General features: G+C 37.7%; 1 protein-coding gene across 1 annotated transcript in view; it reads right to left on the bottom strand.

Annotated features, from left to right (window-relative positions):
- The window catches only part of LOC100890523 (probable E3 ubiquitin-protein ligase HECTD4), a 53,996-nt gene that overhangs the window by 27,365 nt on the left and 4,691 nt on the right, over positions 1-21,940 (bottom strand). Inside the window, exons 5-19 of the mRNA XM_030991196.1 lie at positions 20,443-20,604; positions 19,455-19,641; positions 18,374-18,532; positions 17,044-17,157; positions 15,839-15,988; positions 15,185-15,418; positions 12,690-12,765; positions 12,300-12,383; positions 11,325-11,495; positions 10,678-10,795; positions 9,629-9,832; positions 8,638-8,850; positions 7,879-7,988; positions 6,698-6,890; positions 4,643-4,762 (exon numbers count right to left, since the gene is read on the bottom strand). Of these exons, the coding sequence (XP_030847056.1) occupies positions 4,643-4,762; positions 6,698-6,890; positions 7,879-7,988; positions 8,638-8,850; positions 9,629-9,832; positions 10,678-10,795; positions 11,325-11,495; positions 12,300-12,383; positions 12,690-12,765; positions 15,185-15,418; positions 15,839-15,988; positions 17,044-17,157; positions 18,374-18,532; positions 19,455-19,641; positions 20,443-20,604 (2,295 nt within the window). The remainder of the gene's footprint in view (positions 1-4,642; positions 4,763-6,697; positions 6,891-7,878; positions 7,989-8,637; positions 8,851-9,628; positions 9,833-10,677; positions 10,796-11,324; positions 11,496-12,299; positions 12,384-12,689; positions 12,766-15,184; positions 15,419-15,838; positions 15,989-17,043; positions 17,158-18,373; positions 18,533-19,454; positions 19,642-20,442; positions 20,605-21,940) is intronic.

The raw sequence follows: 21,940 nt of genomic DNA, 5'->3' as shown, positions 1-21,940 counted from the left end.
GGTAAACAAATTATTTTCTAACTACAGGGGGGCGTTTCACAAAACTTGTCATCAGTGACAAATGACAATTTTTGTTATAAGCTACTGAAATCCTTACTTCCGATTGGTTATCAACAGATTTGTCACTGATTTTCGTCATTTGTCATTGAAAAAAGGTTTTGTGAAACTGGTCCCTGATTCCTTCAAAGGGATAACTTACAGGATGTAAGGACTATCGTATCTAATTGAACCTTTGGTCTGTTATATGTACTTCTGTGATCATATATCATTCATATCATCAACCCCAAGCCCGAAGGGTGTTAAGTGTCAACTCAAATCATTTTGAATAGAGTTAACATCCTTTTTCGGCTCTCAACAGAAAATACATAAATTTCTGGGTAGTTTGTTCTTTTTATAGTCAATCTAAGAGGGCAGAGAAAGAAAGGGGTTGGCCAGTTATTTTGTATTTTTTCTCTTTGTTAAATCCATTTGTACATTACTTACTGTATATCATAATAAGCTGTATCTAATAAAATATACAGTTTGAACATATATTCCGTACTCTCGATTTACTTCTTGTATTTGCAGGCTCTATACATGTACATGTACAGTACATGTACATGCATAGTAGTATACAAAATATATAAAGGATATTAAAGGCAAAAGCACTGTAGGTGTATAATGTATCATGCATTACCATCTGGACATGAAATTGATGACTTTCCCCTTGTTCATGACCCAGCAAAAATATGACAATAAATCTGTTTTGCCAGACCTTTACAGATGCTACTTGAAGTTATGAAATGGTTTGATAAAGCTAAATTGTAATATATTGCATATACATGTACTGTAGGACGCACTTTGAACCCCCCCCCCCCCCCCCCCTCCCCCGAGTAATTTGTCTGACAGGTAATCCAAAGCATGAACTAAATTTAGCCTGGGCGATAAATCAAATCATATAATGGTCTGCATTGGTCTCCTCTTTCAAGTTCCAACTCTTTACCTCATTTCAAATTTTCAATTTGACAATAAATCTTTAATGCCAGATCTTTACAGGTACTTTTAACAGTTTTGAAGTGGTTGAAAAGATTACTGAAATATTCATTACTATTTCTTTTTTTTTAATAAGTTTTTGTAAAATGGTCTAAGTATAGTTTTAGGACAAATGATGTTGATTTTCATTGAGAACAATGAGGATTACAGATTTACAGGACTGTATTATATTTTGTAAAATCGTTATTTTTAACTTCAGAAAGAGTGTGATTGCCTGGGTAATACTAGTAATTTGGGTTTATTATTTGTGTTAAAGTTTTTAGTACGTACATGGTAGTGTACATGAAACAAAAATTTTTGCATGAAAACAAATGTTTACTCTAAATTTAATACAACATTGCTACATGTACATACTTAACTGTCCCAAATGAAAAAAATGGTACGTACATGTACATGTATCACGTACGTGTATACTGCACAAAGAAACGATATAGATTTGTATATGTTAAAAGAGACTTACAATATGCTACTCACAGATCAATTAGACTTTAGTGAGTTTTATATCTAAAAGAAGTGTAATAGATGTGCTTGCTGTTTACAAACAGAAGACTCACTGGGGGATATGCATTAGAAAAAAAACTCTTTGTGTGAAAATAATTATTTCCTCTAAATATCATACAACAATGCTTCATACTTAACTATCCCAAATGAAACAGATCATATTGTTTGCAAACAAATTTGAACAAGTATGGTTTTAAGGGTTACAGTTGATAAAGCATGACAATTACATCAGAGAGTAGAAATATTCATAAGCTGAGTCACAAGGTATTGTGTGTCCATAGAATAATGAGTTTTCCTTCACAGGTTCTGACAAAGAAGCCACCACATCCTATTACACCTTTGTTTATTTGATTCAAATTCCTTGAATCTTAAAGCAGGTCAGACAGAGAATTGTCAAACAAACACAGCCAAACCTTTATATAAAGACAGCCCAAGGTAGTCAAGAAAAGTGGTTTCGATATGTGCGCTATATAAGAATCATATATTATTATTATGTTATATTAGGCAGGTGGTCTTTATGTAAAGGCTTGTGTACTACATGTACATGTTTCAAAGAGAAACCACTTTCAAGGGGGGAAAAATGTGGTCTTCATATCTAAACAGATGGTCTTTCTATGCAGGTGGTCTGAAGCATGTTGGACTGTACTGATATTTTGTTTACCATTGTCAATCAAAAATGAATTGTACAAGACTTGGCAGGAAACTTTTAATAGATATTAAGAGGCACCCCTGCTACCAGCCCCCCCCCCCCCTCCCCAAAAAGGGATAATTTACCTTACACATACAAATCTTACAATTGGTTTTGAAGGGATCATACACTGTAAGTCTATGGTACATTGTACATGTACATCTGTCACAATAGATGAAATTATACATGTACCATTAACATCAACTCTACAGATAAATATACTTGTACATTTTTTTGTGTGTAATGCATACTGTACATGATCCTTGCAGATAGAACAGGTAATTTGATCAAATATTTGTGATGTATTTACCGGGTAATAATTTCTATATTTCAGGCCTTAAATTTCAATATTTTTAGGGCAAGGCCACTTTTCTGTAGGGCACATTCCTATATTACAGCACAAATAGGAAGAATTGGAAAGGGCACAACAAATCTCCAAGGCCAATGAGAGGGGCATCTAAGGCCATGGCCTTGGTGGCCTTGGATTAATTTAAGACCTGATATTTATTTTATGCATATAAAAATCAAAAGATACAATTCGCAAATTGTGTACCATAGCCTCAACAGAGATCGAATAAAAATTGAACTTGAATCCCTCAATGTGTTGCCAATTTAAGGGTTTTGGCGCTAATGCTTCTTTTTTAAAATAATTTCTGACATCAATTGCAATTTAGTCATGAAACAAAAATGGAAGCAGTGTGTGCAGAAGTTTTTGCTCTATCTACTCATGCATGCATCATGATCTGGCATAATTTTGATGGGCTCTGAATCAAAATTTAATGCGCCAAATCACAAAATGTGGAAAGCCTGTCATAAAAAGGGGAAATCCCCCCTGATATCAACTTGATTTAACTAAAAGCAGACAAATAAGAGAAACAGGTCACAACAGTGTGATCAAAACCTGATAAAGGATTTAGAAAGTTATGAATTTTAAAAGTTGTAATCAATCCAATGGGAAATTTTGTAATCTTGCTAGCTAGCACCTCTGAACTGGTTTGTACAATAAATAAATGAATTAATGAATGAATAAATAAAAAAATAAAGAATCATTTTTCTTGAAATCTTTAGTAATTAAAGAAGAAATGGGAGCGTTTCACAAAAAATCTATTTGTGGGGTACCAACCAGCATTTGATTGATTTCAAATATTAAAATGCAAAGTTTTCCTATTCTTTACAGGACCCTCTTCTCGATCTTATACAGATACAATGTACCCGTATATGTGCCTTCCTAATAGCCTGCTATCGTCAAAACCAACCAAGGTGGATATTCCCTTTAAAGTGAAGGCCGAATGTGCTGGTATGATCAGTGCTACCAACACCGTAATAAAATAACTATTTGAAATAAATGAAGGGTCGGTGGGTCACTATTTAAACCTGTAATCATATCTTGAAATGTGTAAGCATTGTCGTATTTAATTTCACTGTAGATGTATACAAGGTTTATGCTTTCAAATGTCGCTGGAAAACCAATCTAGGTCTTCCTTTTCATGGCTTTCATCTTTATCAGTCAGGCTTTATCGTCACACTGAGAAACTTGAGAAACTTTCTATGAAATGTATAGGACATCCTGATATTTCCTAGATAGCAATAGCATGTCAAGCATTGCAATACTGAGACGTACCATCTTTTGTGTACATTACAATTCAATACCTTCCTAGAATTACCTGTAAAGAACCTATTCTTTAGAACACACCTACTGGTATAGAAAGTGAAATCTTAATCTTTTAGGTTCATGACAAAAAGTATTAAATAGATACTTCCGTGTAAAGCACAAGTTACAAATACTGAAAAATGTGCCAAAGGCCAACAGTTTCATGATGATGAGAATGGTGACAATGTATTCATTGATGATGAGCAAGTTTTATGATGAAGGGGGAGGAGGGGGAGGGGAGGAGGAGACGGAATAGTAGAAGGAAGAGTAGGGGTGGTGGAGGTGTAAAAGGAGGATGAGGAGGAGGGGAGAGGCAGAGGCAGAGGAAGAGTAGGAGACGGAGGCGGAGGGGAAGGAGGTGAGGGGGAGGTGGAGATACAAGAGGGGGGGGGAGAAGAAGAAGGGAGCAGAGGAGAATGTAGAGGAGGAGTAGGAGACTAGGAGGTGATGTGGAGATAGAGATGAAAGAGGAGGGTGCAGGTATTTTGTTTGCTGCACTCTGATGAGGATAATACATACCCATTTTTTTTTTTTTTAAAGCAATTTTGTTTTATTTCTCCAAATGTGTAATACAAACCATAACATACAATTTGAAAAACCTGATGCTCATACATCTGTTTTGTGATACACACTGTATATATATATTAATTTATCAATCAATCAATCAATCAATCAATCAATCAATCAATCAATCAAGCAATCAATCAGTCAAGCAATCTATTGGTTGATAATCTTGGACATTGGACGTTGTGTCGCCAGTATTTCCTTACCTTGACCAAGTCTTTGGGCCAGCCTGACCCAAGCACACTCCTGCTTCCGTACCCATAAGTGTTGCCTCCATACTCCACCACTTTCCTGGAATTGGTGTTGGGTCCAGCATAGATCACGACCTAAGTCGGAAAAAATGAGAAAGAAAAAAACGATGATTACATGTTCACTGACTCTTAGATTACTGCCTGGGTGGGTAAGCCTAACTCAAACCCAAGTTGTCCCAGCATACCCTAACCTTTACCCTAACCCTTATGCTAAACCCTACCCTAACCCTAAACCCCAAACCTAGACCTAACCCTAAAACCTAACCCTAACCCTAAAAGATTTCTTTAAAAATTCAATCATGCCAGAACAACTTGGCCCCGTATTTGCAACCTCCCCAGGTCCGAGTTAGCCCGACTCCCCCAAATCACATTGAGTGAGACCCTTAACTATATTTCATCTGTTGAGAGCTGAAAAGGCAGTGGGTGGTATTCTCATAAGTTAAGCCGGGACTAAGTCCAGACTAAATAATAATTTTAGTTCACACTTCAATGGAATGCTAGGTTTCATCTTCCTCCTTCAATATTCATGACAGAGATAATCTACCAAAGACTTGGTGGAAATTCAGTTCATACTCATATTATCTTTTTCTTCCCATTTCATTGCAAAATTATTTTTTTGGACACTTTTCATTGAAGGATTAAAATAATCTGTACAGGGTAAATGAGTTGGCAACAGGCACTCCATAAAAGTGTGGACCATTAAGTTTATTTCCTTGGAAGTAGAGGTACATGTATTAGCACCCTTCTGGCTCCCAAAGGACAATATTTGCTGAGACAACTCATTACATGTACATAGGAATAAGTCTGACATTTTCATAGTTTGGGGGGTTATCAAAAGAATTTTGCTTTGGATTTCAGTGATATCAAATGCAAACGGAGTTTCATTATATAGATAGATAGATAGTCAAAATTATTTCATTTGTCATAAAAAAAAACATTTAGATAAAATAACATATAGAATCGCATACATAAAAAGACAAAATAACATACATTACAAAGACAATCATACAAATATAATATACAGCATAAAGGTGCACGTAATCTGGACAAAATATAGGGAAAATTGAGTATTTATGAGAATGAGGAAACAGCAAGAAAGGAAATGCCTTATTAGTGCTGCCACCTACACAAAAACTAAAACTGAAACTGAAAATTAGAAATTAGGATAAGATGAGAGTATAATCGGAGTGTTGGCTCAGTCAGTAGAGCGTCCGCCTCACAACCGGGAGGTCGTAGGTTCGAACCCCGGCCGCGTCATACCAAAAGACGTTAAAAGATGGGAGTTGTTGCTACCTTGTTTGGCGTTCAACAATAAGGGATAGAGCAACGTCGATCTGGCGCTGCTCAGTGGCTGCCGGGCTCACGATCAATTGGGCAAAAAGAATTTCCGTTTCGGTTTAATAAAATTTGGAGTGGACTATTAGGCTATTATTATTATTATTATTAACAGGACCAGATTGAAAATTTACAGCATAAGAATAAGCATAGATAATAAAAACAAAAACAATTGTACAAATTGATCCTCAAAACTTGCAGTCAAAAGAGCTTTGCATCAAGTAATAAGAGAATAGATTCCTACTTGTATAGTTTGATTTCAGCGTTCTGTAAATTCTTGTATTTCATTCTCAGGAGTGGAGAATAAAAAGCTCTGTTACATGTATGTCTTTCTTTAGTGCTATTCTTTGACTTTGAAGTACTGGGAGTGTTTCACAAAGACTAAGATCGACTTTAAGTTGGACTTAAATATGGCAGGCTGTTCATGCCACTGGTTGCTTTCACCATTGGTCTCTCAATTATGATCTTTAGATAATTTGTTTTCCTTCAATAATGAACTATCAAAAAATGTAAATTCTGCAGATTTGTGACCACAATTGGTACGTCCCTTGAGAAACCAATGCCAGTAAAGGATGAGAGAAAATAGTCGCATTAACGGCTTGCCATAGTTAAGTCCAACTTAAAGTCGATCTCAGTCTTTGTGAAACACTCTCCTGATCCCCCCTTTTTATTTACCTTGTCATAGTCATACTGCGATGCACAGCGAGGCTCAAACCTCAGATACAGACATCTTGCACCAGGGATGTGTACAGTCTCTCTGAACTTGTAGTTATCCCTAACAGGGTGAATGGTCTCCACCGTCTTACCGGCAGCCCACGGGGCTGGGATTCGCAGCTTGGTCAGGTAGTTCTCACAATTCTTCTCACTCCTAAATATGTGAACAGTGTAATAATTAATAAGAACTTCAGGCAAACTGGTTTAGAAAGGTAATAATTACAGTATTCTGTACAGTAGGCTTACGATTGCACCATGTGGGAGAGGGGGAGGATTGGGGAGTCATGAAAAGGAATGTTGGTAATCTTTCTTGAGCTTATAGTTCTAAAGAGAACGATAGCGTCAGGTTGGAGAGGATGGTTAGTAGGAGTGGCTCGATGTTTCGAACAGGTTGACTATCCGTCATCAGATTACAGACTCCCCAATCCTCCCCCCTCTCTCACATGGTGCAACCGTAAGCCTACTGTATATCTACATCACCATGCAAGCCATTACGTATAAGCAGCATCTAACAGTATGTTCTTCTATAACCATATCACAATAAGATAGACACCTCTGTGCCCTTCCAAAGGGCTTTAGAGAGTACCCTCCTGCACACGGCCACTGTGCGTTAAAAAAATACCCACTTACAGCACCTGGGTAATGAGGGGCATATGTAGATTATCGTCTTGTCGTATGATATTAGTGCTGTGCTGGGGCTTGAATCCCTGACCTTCATATTACTGTGACACAGTCTGTTAGCCAATGGATGTTGTTATATAAATTTGTATCAAAAGGTATCTAACATCATCTGAGCACACTTACAGGGATGGCTGGTATGACCACCTGTCAAGAGTTACCAGTTGATACTAGGGACCTGTTTCACAAAGCCTTTTTTCAATGACAAATGACTAAAATCAGTGACAAATCTGCTGATAACCAATCAGAAGCAAGGATTTCAGTAGCTTACAACAAAAACTGTCATTTGTCACTGATGACAAGTTTTGTGAAAAGCTCCCCTGGAGTGTCTCGGGTTTGCAAAGGCACAATGTACACAAACAAAGAAGAAACAAAAAATTGTTTGGCAATACATATGTCATGGGGAACATTGGGGGGGGGGTACAAGCTTGTATCATGAGAATATTATGAAGATTGAAACTCACTTGTCTTTGATGTGACTGGCGAGAAGGTCTGTGACAACATCGTGAGGCTGAGAGCTGTTCTTATCCATCTTCTTCTCCTGATAAGAAGTGTTTCCTATTGCCATGGCAACCTGCCAAACAGAAGAGTACATTTAAATAAAAAATATATGGGTGAAATTTTGAGATCTCAACATGTCTATGAACAAGTTTATTTGCACATGAAGTGATATATCATTGCTTAAATTTGACCAAGTTTGGAGTAATTAATGACTTATCACCTGTTCTTTTATTTAGGACTATAACTTGCACATTCTTATCTTGTTATCTAAATCATTTTACACCTACATGTTCCTATATGCATGTGCATATACCTTTGTTTATAATTTTATTTAGGAGGGCGTATATTAACATGTTTTAGAAGTGATGTATAAATTACCACATAATTAAGACTGGACAAGCACAGCTTAAGAACTACGCAAAGGCTAATACTAATTCATTGCAGATGAAAAGTGCAGACATAAAATATTACACAACCGCAGAATCAAAATAAGACATGCATTACCATCATAACTGGGTGATATAGCCGTATTGCCTTTCATTATGAACAATAGTTAATGAAAAGTAGTTACCAATATGAATCATTAACATTCAAGTCTTCACTGATATGAACAATCCTTGTAGGAGTTGAACAGAAATAGCAAGTTTTTATCTACAATGTAGATAATGAAGTTGTGACTTCAAAACAAATTTAAACAGAATCTGTGATTACAGACTACTTACCTGACTGATGAGGACCACAAGTCTTACAACTTGCGGGACCAGGGCTTCAGCTAGGGCCAGACTGCGCAGGTTAGGATGACGTAGGGCTGTGACTAGACCCGGTAGGAGATAGCCCAGGATGGTTCCCTTCACTACACGGTCCAGGACCTGCATCTGACTGGCCTGACCAGAGTTCATCAGGTCATTGCAGATGCTCAGTAGAGTCTCAAGAATCTGAAAGTTGATCGAATGATACAGATTATATATGCTTCAGCATTAGGCAACCACGCATCCCCATCTTCACCATCATCACTACTATCATCACCATCATCACTACTATAATCACCACCATAATCATCATCATCATCATCATCATCATCATCATCATCATCATCATTACCATCATCATCATCATCATTACCATCATCTTCACCATCATCATCATCATCATCATCATCATCATCATTACCATCATCATCATCGTCATCATCATCATTACCATCATCATCATCATCATCACCATCATCATCACCATAACCATCATTACCACCATCTTCATCATCATTATCACCATCATCATCATCATCATCACCATCACTGTCATCACCACCGTCATCATCACCATCACCATCATTACCACCATCTTCATCACCATTATCACTATCATCATCATCATCATCACCATCACTGTCATCACCACCGTCATCATCACCATCACCATCATTACCACCATCTTCATCACCATTATCATAATTATTATCATCATCATCACTTTCACCGTCATCATCACCATCATCATCTTCATCATTATAATCATCATCTTAAGCAGCAGCAGTTTTATTATCAGCAGAAGCAGCAGTAGCAGCATAACCATCATCATCATCATCATCATCACCATTATTATCATCACCATCAATATCATCATTGTCACCATCATCCTCACTACCACCACCACCACCACCACCACCACCATCAACATCACCATCACATCATCATCATCACAAATTCTCACCTGTTCACATCCGTTGAAAATCTTAGTAGCCAGCTTGAGGACTGTGTTTTCTACATCCTTTGAACAGGGCTTGAGAGAGGTAGCCCCTTGAGGAGTACCACCGGTGGTGGTGGTCCCATCCTCCTCATTCTCATCACTCATGATAATGCCTTGCAAGGTGTGTATCTCCAGTGATGTTAGGAACTGCTGACAAGGGCTGGCAAGCTGTGCAAGCAATGAGATTATTATTATTATTATTATTAAGTATTTGGCGTCACCATTGCCTGGGAGGCGAAAAGCAAACTGAATCACTGTAACCCTTGAGTCTCTCCTCCTGGTATAACTATCAATGGGGGGGGGGATGCAGGGGTTTCCCCTACTCTTATACGAATAGTGCAGTGGGTTTTCAATGTGCAAGGGTGATGACTCTCCTCTACATAGGGCCTCAATTTAACGTCCTATCCGAGGGACGGTTTTCCCCTTAACATAGCCTGCGTCTATGAGACAATAGGAAGATAGGGATGGGATCCACTTTCCATTCAAAGTAGTTTTATATGTAAACATTAGATGTTAAGACATGTAGTATGCTCAATCTACACATACAATTACAGTATACAAAACAAATTTCTTAGGTCACATTAGAACTTGGGAGGTGGGTATCTAAAAAGAAATCTTTGGCAGGTGGCAGGAAAAGTTATCCCTCTATTACAAAGTGGAATGTTGTTTCTTCTTTTTGATCATGCTATAGTAAGAAAAAAATATTTCAGTTGACGATATTCTGGACTTGGCATTTCATTACTTATTCAGAAAAGATCATTACACATTGGCCCAGTAACATAACAAATTACAATTGATCAAATCTTCTTCAAATTATGTATCTCCTTCGATCAGTCGTAATTTTTTTTTAATGGTAACTTTTTATTAAGTTTCTTTTTCAGATGGACACAATGCATGGCAAGATGGGATTAATTACTACAAGATTGGAGATACAACAAATTTTCACAATTGATTGTAAGTTGATTTTTTCATTTTACAGGGCCCAGGATACATGTAAGTTAAGGTTTACTTACTGGTACATTAGATGTGATAGATTCAGCTGGTTTATTCCTGGTGAGGCACTGAGTGAGAAGTTGACGTGATTCCCTCTCTGATATATTCATGATCAACTGGACCAACCCTTCATCGAACCTGATGAAGAAAAGATTATCAAACTGTCAGACACCATGCATGTACATGTACATGATTTCCAAGTCCATTTTCTAATTTTTAACCTGGGAACAAAGAATATGATGAGTTTTCAAGTATGGCTACATGAATATAGCAGAAAGTAGGTGTTTTAGACATGACAAAGGCAATAAGTTTCTCCGACAAGAAAACAAAGATCTTTTATACATATTGAAATTTGAACAGACACTTTAATCCGTTTGAGATTTTACGAGGTACAGTTATTGGTAAAATTCAACTTGAAAAAAAAATCAATTATTCTGCACACATTACGTGTTCAACCTTCCACACAAAGTAATGCCTTGCAATTATTACCAAAAGACTGCAATGCAACTGGTACTTTTAGAATTCACATTTCAAATGAATATACACAAAATCAGTCCAAAGAGTTATTAGCTGCATCCTTCCCAATAGGAGGCTCGTGGGTCTCCATCACTCAAAGGAGACATATCATCATCAAAATCATCATATTTATCATAAAAGTGTTGCTTACTTGTGAATGGAGGTCTCCTTGCAGGGAGTCTGCCTCAGTTGACGAGCTAGCTCCATCAGGATCATGTCCCGAAGCTTACCCAAGGAGGCCCGAGAGTCTCCCTCACTCAGCAGCTGACGAAGGAGACCGTTCATCTGATCGGCACCATTGAAGAGCACCGAAAGGCCAGTCCTGTAAGATAATAATGAACAGTTAGAGCCAAAACATTCAAATGCTCATTAACTTGGTCAGTGGTACAGGCAATCTTGATATACATGTAATTTAAAAGTAAATGTATAAGGGGTAATAGTGCACACTAATCACCCCCCCCCCCCCCCCCCCCCCCCCCTCTTTGAGTAAAAAAATTGGGGAAAATATGGAAAATGGGGGAAAAATAGGGAAAATGAGGGAGAAATTGGGAAAATTGGAGTAAAATCAGGAAGGAAAAAAAATTGGGAAACCGATTTAAATCGGGCAATTATCAGGCCTGATGTATGCGATTAAGCAAGAGATATTTGGCCATTCATATTCATCATGCAGTACACTTCTTCTTTGGGGATTGGAATTTCATTATTGTGTGCAAATATACATTCATGACTTTCACTATGGTGAGCTCAGAATATCATCAGATCCAATCACGTAACAATACAGAGACATAAATCTTAATTGTCAACTGTGATAGACCAGAGGTAGACCAGTGATCTTCTAACTGGGATATCCAAAGTTTGAAAGTACATGAAGGTTGGTGCACAAATTTCTGATAAATGGTCAGACAACATAAATCACCAAACACTGACGATTAAGGCTGAGTACACTCCCAGGCTTACAGGCGAATACTTGAATACTCGGCGGCCATTTTTTTTTTTTTTTTTGATAATATTTTATAAATGATTTTTTCATAATTTTTTTTACAAACCCCTAATTTGTTTTACACGGCAGGAAAAGTATTTGAGTACTTTTCGCAGCCTTACTGACGATACCGATGCTGTAACTTACTTGATGACATTACAGGCTTCGGTTATCAGTCTCTCAGCCCTGAACTTCTCATCTGTGGATGTCAGAAGACCCCAGACCAGTTTCCTTGGAGGGAAGAGTAAGAACAACATGGTAAAGATTAAAGCTATAGCATATCGTGGCAAGGAAATTTGTATACAAAAACCCTGTAAATATAAGCCCTGCCTAAAACCATGAAACATACCTTGCATAGGAACAACACAAATACATCTACATTTAAAGATGAAAAAGAGAGGGCAAATATTCTATGACAATATACAAGTTAACAATATCATAACATAACTGAATTGTCCGACTAGAATTCAGGAAAGCTGTAAAATAATACAAATAATAAAAAGGAATGTGCTGTATTGATTTTTTTTAAAAGCTTACCTGGTCCTTTCCAAGATGTTTCTCTCATCCAAGTGTTCTGGATTGAATGCATGTGACTTGAAGACAACCTGAGGAATAGATCATTGAAACAGAGAATATAAAGTTACTCTGTATTAAACATTGCCTCAGATTCTGAAACAAAATACTGGATTTAGCTCATGCTGCAATCAAAATTATAAACCTTTAGGCCAGTCAGGAATCCCATGACTTTAACAAGCTGATCGCCTGTCTGATTATCAAGATTTTTAGGATTGAAATCGAAATGCCATTTTTTGTTTTCATCAAAGTTTTTATAACACTACAGTTTATTGGGGAAAATGAGTATGGTCAACACCGGTCACTCAAAGATTTTTTACTTTTTTGAGGCACTTCATGATCATTTGAAGTGCAATTTTTTGTAGGGCTTCAATATTACACATCACTGACATTGATAACCAAGTAGGGCCTTGCATCTCAGATTTAACATTGTTAAACGATGCCTTTAATCGCTATATCTTGTCAAAAAGTGACCATTCACTGGCATCAAAATATGATTTTGAACTTCCAAGAACCTCCTCTACATGTATATCCCATCAATTAACAACTAAATTAGGCATACCCATTGTAAACTTGAATTTGTTGTGTTTTTCATAACTCAAGAATGAAAGGTGGACTGGTTGAATATCGGCCTTTATTGAATAATTTTAGATGTAAGCTTTAATACGTCACATATTCAAGAAACGTAAATTGGGAGAAATAATTGTTTTCAAATACTTTGAAAAATAAAAAATCTTGGAAAGGGTGTGAATACTTTGTTAACTGTTTGTACATATGGTCAAGTAAACACCTCTCTGCAATCAAGTGATATACTGTTAGAAAAGATATGCCCTACAATTGTATTGACAAGCTGAATTTTGAAATACAATTGGTGGTATCATTTCTTTCAATCACTCATGAACGTTGGTCATCCCCTTCCAATAAATGTAAATCCGCTTCATGCAATCTTGACATTACATAATATGATGAAAGCTAACTAGAGTTGTAGCAATGGTAATAGTAGAGTCACGGAGATGAAAAGTAACTTGAAATAGAGACTCTGAAACAGAGCCGGAAAACCAATCGTTTATTAGCCTTTCAACTGGCAGTGATGGGTCACCTCTTGCTGGAAACCATGCAGTCTATTGCTCAATACTAGAACACATGGCTAGACATCCTGTAATTAATAGGCCCAAAGAGGAAGGCGACAGGTCAAAGAGGAAATGGAAACAACTCTTTCACTTCTTGGATGATAAGGACAGGTCAGCATGGTCATTCTAAAGCCTAAAAGGCTGAACCAAAATGTTTAATTGCAAAAAGACATGGCAATGTACCCTTGGGGGGGGGGGGTGGAGGGGGTAGGCACTGTAGGAAGTGAACAAATATAGGACAATAAAGTGAAATGTTATGTGGTCTCTAAAAATATTAAAATTCTGCATAGTAATGGGAAGGACTCAAAATACAGTACACATCTGTCGACAGAGACTATGGGAGACAGAAAAGATAGCCACTGTACAGTGGTGGCTTTTCTAAGCAGGTTCTGCAACACTCATTTCTTCTGAGAGAGAAACAATATAGGCCATCACTTTATAGAAAGTGGCCATTACATGTATGGCAGATTCAAATAGACAGTCAAACCTGTATATACGAAGACCACTCAATATACAGCCGTGCATAAAGTCTTCCGTCTACGGCTGATTGTCAACGAAACGGAGTTAAGCCTTTTGTCAATTCTGCTTGTTGCTACGGCAGGCAGCAAGTGAAAACAAATTTGTTTGATAAAATTATGGAAATGCAAGTACTACTTCAAACAAACAGAACTTTGTCATTCCTTGCTCATTTTTCCTGATTAACTTTCTAGAAATGTGATTTTCTCTTTGAAATTCAGATACCGTCCGCCAAATGACTTTTTGGTTTCCTCTCTTCAAATTCATTGTAATCACTCATGTGTGACATATGCATCATATGAGTTGCATCAAATGAAAGAGGAGGATCTAAGCTTTCCAAATATGTGTCATTTTTTAATTATAAATGTGACTAGGTTATGATAAAAGATCGATAATTCTCGGTTTCGTTTTTTCTGGGACGCACTGTACAGATGGCAACTATAGCACTTTTTTGATGACATGCGCATACTAATTGATATGTAACACCTTACAGGTATATCCGATTTTGACGAAAATGGTATCAAAATGTGCGTAAGACTCCGAAAATTTCGAGGGGCTCCCCCCCCCCCCCAGTACAGTAAGGGTTAAAGCCCCACTGCACTACTTATACATGTGTAGCTACTAGCGCTCTCTATATACATGTAGCAAACAATGCCTAATCGGTGCCTGCCAGTCCTCCATGATCCCCTTTTTCTTATGTGAATTGAGAGCTGATTTGATGAGATAACCACCTGTCAGTGACCTTGCAGGGAGGTCTAATCCCCCTGGCCAAACTAGTGCAGACGGGCTTTAAAACAGCTTCTACAAGAAAACATACCTGAAGAACAACCAGCATGCACTGGATGATAGGCAGGTTCCTTTCTTCCACAGCCTTCTCCAGTATAGCACACAGTCTCCTGAGATGGGTGATTGGGGGCGGGGTCGGGGCGGCCAGGAGCCTCCCCAGGGCGGGGCTCTGGTACATCTCGCTGTGTACGTTGTGACAGCTGGAGCTACCCACGTGGTGTAAGAGCAGACCCACCACCTCTGACACCTCCAGCATGTTATCTGTTGGGTGGGAATGGGTTAATAAAATTAGGAGATAAGAGATTGTGATTTCTTGAGAATGTTGCTACAATCTAACCTGCTTTAGTGACCACCTGTCTACAAAGACCACATTTTGTTTCCCCTTGAAAATGGTTTCTCATTGAAACATGTACTAAAGGAACCTGTACATAAAGACCACTTTTATCCCTTGGGTTTCACTGTATTACTATTCTGGTAAAATTGTTATTGGGAGAGATTTTTTTTTTTATCTTTAATAATATTAAAGCTAGAAATCCATGGAATAGAGAAATGATTCAAAATCATTCTGAATTGTTAATCTTGCCAAACGTATACCAGTAACTTGTAAAGTCATGTATATCTAACAAAACTTAATTAATGGCAATTGCATTCACTGGACAACTCTTGCGAGCACACGTTTACCTTGTGGTGCTCTGTCTGTGAGTGGAGGTTGCGGTACTCCAAGCTGTTTACAGACATGGTGAGTGGCTCTAAGCCCGGGATTCTGCCACTGATCCACCCAGTCTGGAGAACAAGTCCAGATTGCGTTGTTCAGCTCGTCATAGCAGATACCTAGAGAATGAATGAAACATGATAATAATATTCCGCTTTATAAAGCACTCAATACATCTACAATGTCTCTATGTGCTTTACAGATATACTGTTATTATGATGCAAACGGTCCCATATTGTTCTACTAATACATGGATCAATATGTGCGTGTGTATGTGTGACATGTTTTGAAATCCATGCATGATCTACATCAATTTAAGTGTGAATATCTAACAGGATGCGAAATGGAGGCAATCGTTAAAATCCCTCCACAGCAAATCTCAGATGTTTGAACAAATAGCAGAGAAACAACTTGGAACTTGGAATTTACATCCTGTAGATATCATCTTCGAGGGACAGGGGCACGTCCTTGACCCCTACCTTGACCTTCTAGGAAGCAGGTACGTCCATTCTATTACAAAGATGATGATAGTCCCCCCCCCCCCTTCCCCCATCCCCCTACCCATATTGGCGTTTCAGAGGAACTGAATCGCTTCCTTCACCCAAACACCTGTGTAATATTAAATATTTTAATTTTCTCTATTTCTCACTTGTTTAATATTCCAGTTGAGGAGAATCATTTTGTTTACTGCAGCAGTTAGCAGTGCCTTTATCTTGCTATTTATCAACTAAACTCAATGAAGAGAATTCTAAAAGTGCTTTCCAAAACAAGAAATGTGCTATAAATGTGTGAAAGATTCCACATGGTTCTCTCCAAGTAAAAGTATTATGTATGTACTTCCTAACAAAACATTCTGATGCTGTTAATGACCTGCCAGTCAACTCTGCATCAAATTTATAGAGGTTCGATGTTGTATTTTGTAGGGTTTCAAATTGTCTTTTTGTTTTGTTTAATACGTAATTGTTTATCATTGTATTTTTAGCATGTTATAGCATTTAGAGACTTTGGTGGTAAGCCCTTTATAAGCACCGTTTTTTTCATTATTTTATTATTATTATTACATCATACATCATCTGTCACTGAAGCTCATTAACGCTTCATATTTTTTTAAATCTGTAATTCCAAACAATACCTTCACCCCTTTGTGATTCCAAGGAGATTTTCTAGACCTTACCTAGACCTTGTACATTTGAACCCCTTGCAATAGCACATGCAGGGGCGTCCATCAGCTCTAGCTTGCTGGTCAGGAGACCGTTTGAAAGATTGAAACAGATGCTTGTCGCCAATGCTGCATCAAATTTGAAGAAGAAGCAAAAATGTGAATTAGCCCATGATAAAGCAGGTGAATAATGTTTGGTGAGCTATCAGATTATCTGAGGTTTCATAGTGTAAATTAGAATCATAGAGCACAAACATACCAAATTGTGATTTCCTTTATACTGCATATTCATCCGTTACCATTTTTGTAAATGAGACTGCTCTTGGATATTGCTAAATATAGGTTGTAACAAATACTGGTGATCAAAATACTAGGAGGTAAATCATTGCATCAATGTCATTACTTTATGCTGAAAATCAATTTGCTGGAAAGCTGCTGTAAAACCCAAATGGTATGCAACATGACTTGTTCTGCAAATTGTTACGAATGAGTTTTCTCTTTGGAGGATACTTTTTAGTCAACTGCAAAAATTTCAGTGTCATGTTTCACTTCTCTTGTGTGGCATGAGAATATGTCCCTCACCTCAAATAAGTAAAATTATCCTGTATGTGAGAGTTTCTGTTTCTAAAGTATACCATGTGAGTTAAAAAAAAGTTTACACCTAGAAAATTGCTAATTATTTTTAAAATCATCTATGAACAGTAAATTATTATACATCTTATGAAAGAGTGTTTTATCCCAAATCATTTGGTACCATTTTTGATTGGTATGTGTTCACGCTTGGATAAACAGGTGGCATTGTTTGCGAGAGTGCAAAAATCGACTTGCCCCAAAGTGATGCCTACAGTATGTATTATGTGGGGATTAGCGGAGTGAGAGAATGAATTGAATGTATCAAATGAAATGCATTGCATATATTTTTTGCTCAGGGCAAAGTCACACACACCCACACACACGCACACAAATGTTCTTTGATATTTGATATCCGATATGATTAATTTTGTTAGGGATGTTATTTGGATCTGCAAAGACCGAATTAATACCCAAATCCCAATTGTAATATTTAAACATCACATAGGCAACTTTGACGCAAGTCGATTTTTGCACTCTCGCAAACAATGTCTCCTGTTCATCCAAGCGTGAACACATACCACACAGAAATGGTACCAAATGATTTGGGATGAAACACTCTTTCATAAGATATATAACAATTTAATGTTCATCAATGATTTTTAAATAATTAGCAATTTTCTAGGTGTAATTTTTTTTTGACTCACACTATACTAGTAAATTGTCAGCCATGCCTTGACGGCAGAAATTAAAATATTCTTGTTTTCCAACTCACTTCTGAGCCCACTAAGGCCTGCGGTAGTACTGAAGAGAGACCGAGTAGCTGAGCTGCTACCACCTCCAGGGGGCGACGTCACAATCACCACGCTACTGCCGCAGCAGTAGATAGGTGACCTGCGCAGGAGTTTCAGGGTCAGGCCACAGCTGGTAGTAGCTGTATAGAGACAACGCAAGGAGCATATGAGTTCAGACACATGTAAACATGCTCTTCATGGATACCACAAATAAATTTAAATCTATTTTGTTCTATAACTCATGTAACAAAATTCAAAATAGGATGTCCAAACATTGCCAATGGCATTAATAATAATAATAATAATATTTCATTTTTATATAGCGCTTAAAGGCCCACTGCACTACTTGCAGCTACTTGCGCCCTCTATATAACAAACAATGCTTAATCGGTGACCATTGCTCCCCCATGATCCTCTTTTTCTTATGTTCACTGAGAGCTGAGTTGATCAGATAACCACCTGTCCAGTGACCTTGCAGGGCAGTCTAGTCCCTCCTATAAACTACGGCAGATAAGCTTTAATACAAATGTCTCTAAGCGCTTTACAAATATACTAATACCCTGGCAGTTTTCACTAAAAACTATATTACAGAATTCATATGCTCTAATTCTTGTTTTTTTTTTGTTGTTGAATATTGATTTTAAAGAAATTGGAATGACTGGGAGAAGGAAAGAAATACTTTGATATCTCCAACATTATATTTAGATTTTTAAGTTTTCTTAAATTTGGAAAGACAACAGGGAAGTGTTTCACAAAGTCTAAGGTCGCCTTTAAGTTGGACTTAACTATGGCAAGCCGTTCATGCCACTGTTTCCTCTCACCATTTACTGGCATTGGTCTCTCAAGGGACGTACAAATCGTGGTCACAAATCTTCAGAATTAACCTTTCTTGATAGTTCGTTATTGAAGGAAAAAATATTATCTAAAGATCATAATTGAGAGACCAATGGTGAGAGTAACCTGTGGCATGAATGGTCTGCCATAGTTAAGTCCAACTTAAAGTCGATCTTAGTCTTCGTGAAACACCCCCCTGGATACTGTTAAAGCTAAAGCAATACTTACAGATCTCTTCCCTGCCGCCTGCATTGCCGTTGGAGTTGGTGAGTTGGGCTAGGGCAGCAGCGTTACCCGGCCGAAATGTTCTCAGTCTTATGAGCAGAGGGTCCGTCACACCCCTCACTACGTCCTCGTTCCTTACTAGTACTACCGATGGTCTAAGTGGTTCAGCAACAACCACACCATCTTGCTCCTACAAAGATAGCATTAAATCAGTAGTGATTCATGATGCAAATTGGCAACAAATCTCAATTGTTTTACATATACATGTATGAGATCTTGGGCCAGTCGTGCAGTTTGAAGTCCTCCGATCAAACATAAATTTAAATGGCCTATCTATTATGTACAGAGTTGCAACTGACAACTGATATCATGTAACCATAGATTATTCATCACTATACACGTACATGTTAAACAAACTTGAAAATATGAGCAGTATATGATTCATCATGACTAAAAGAAAAGAAATACCTTAAAAGCGGATAGAGCCCACTCACGGAAAACAAGAAATATGGTCTTAATAAAGCAGCCAGTCTTCCAGTGCAGGTTTCAATGAGAAAACTTTTCAAATGAAACACAAAATGCGGTCATTTTAAACAGGTGGTCTTTCAAATAACCAGGTGGTCACTGAGGAAGGTTTACTTTCCCCTAATTTTCTTGCTCAAAAGGGGGGGGGGGGGGGGGGGGGGGGGTTCCCTCAACCACGCCCCATTGAGTAAACAAAAAAAAAGAGGATTCGGGGGGGGGGGGAATGACATCTAACAACATTCCCCTCTCCCTTTTGAGCAAGAAAATTAGAGGAAAATAGAGGAAAATAGAGAAAAATAGGGGAAAATAGGGAAGAATAGAGAAAATAAGGGGAAAATCAGGATATAATCAGGAAGAAAAGGAAAACAAACAAAATCAGATAAAAAAAAAGAAGGAAGAAAAAAAAAAGAAGGAAACTGATTTAAATCTGGTAATTATTAGGCCTGTTTATTACAAAGAATGTTACCTTCATGTTCAGAAGATCAGCCGTGACAGGTTGACCTTTGCCACTCTTGTCGGGACCAGGAGGGCACCAGACCCGATAGAAGTAGGTGCCGTCACTGCAAAGCGAGACGGTGACTTGAGATGCATTTACCAGAGACTCAGGCATCTTCACATTACCTTCCACCTGTATCAAAAGAAAAAATAATAAATAATAATCTTTTAAAATCTACTCCAAATTTTATTAAGTTAAACTGAAAATGGAAATTCTTTTTGCCCAATTGTTGGTGAGGCTGGCAGCCACTGAGCAGCACCATATCGACGTTGCTCTATCCCTTATTGTTGAACACCAAATAAGGTAGCAGCAACTCCCTTCTTTTAACGTCTTTTGGTATGACGTGGCCGGGGTTCGAACCCACGACCTCCCGGTTGTGAGGCGGACGTTCTACTGACTGAGCAAACAACACAGGGAGTATCTGAGATGTCACTAAGGGTCCTACTCATAACCAAGGATTTTCATTAGAGCATAATATCCTCTTTGTTAAAACCAAGAACAGGGATTTTAGAGGGGGGAAAATGGCATGGGAATATACTCCCCGACAAGGGTGAAGATAATTTGTTAATAAATCTGTCAATGCATACTTTCATCTCAATTGAAGTAGGTTCCAAGTCACCACAGTGAGATAGTGACTTGAAAAAAAACACTCATCATAGTCTCATACATCATTAGAAACTTGACTATTGCACTATAGTGATGGTAAACACTTTTGTTATTTACTCTTCTGGGCATTAATAAATATACTTTTTGATATTTTCCTCTATATTTGGTTACTCAGTACAAAAGGCAAAAATTGCTCAACCAACTTAACCATGATACCTCAACATCTAGAATCAAGTAGATGGTAGCTATTTTACAAAGTTATGTTGATAATACAGCCATTAAAGCGCCACTGCACTACTTATAGCTACTTGCGCCCTCTTTTTCTTATGTTAGTTAAGAACTGATTTGATGAGATAACCACCTGTGAGTGACCATGCAGGGAGGCCTAATCCCTCCTGGCCAAACTAGTGCAGATAGGCTTTAAGTGTCAGCTACCAGTATTTCAGAAACAGAAATGAGGCACTGAATATATCAGATTTTGTCTTTTTACTGCCAGAAAGGCGTTAAGTCTGCGTGGAAGTGTAGGAGTTAAAGGGGAAGTCCACCCTGAAATTAAGTTAGTTTTAATAGGAGTAGAAAAATGAGAGAAACAAGTCAGTGAAAGTTTGAGCAAATTCCGATTAAAAATAAGGAAGTTAGGATTTTTGAAGTTGTGATCAATCAAACACAAATTGGCAACTCTATGACGTATCATGCGAGCTCAACTTCCATTTGCTCAGTACTAAAAAAATCTAAAATTTTCATTTTCCCTCAAGAAAAATTTCAACCATACATGCACACTAAATATAATAATTGCAAATATGTTTCTATACTCCCCCTGCAAGGAACAAATATATATTCCGTCATCAATAACGAAGAAAAC

This window comes from Strongylocentrotus purpuratus, unplaced genomic scaffold (assembly GCF_000002235.5).
Source record: "Strongylocentrotus purpuratus isolate Spur 01 unplaced genomic scaffold, Spur_5.0 spur5_scaffold_2, whole genome shotgun sequence".
Lineage (NCBI taxonomy): Eukaryota > Metazoa > Echinodermata > Echinoidea > Camarodonta > Strongylocentrotidae > Strongylocentrotus > Strongylocentrotus purpuratus.
Note: the sequence above shows the minus strand (reverse complement) of the source record. Positions and strands in the feature narration are given on the sequence as shown.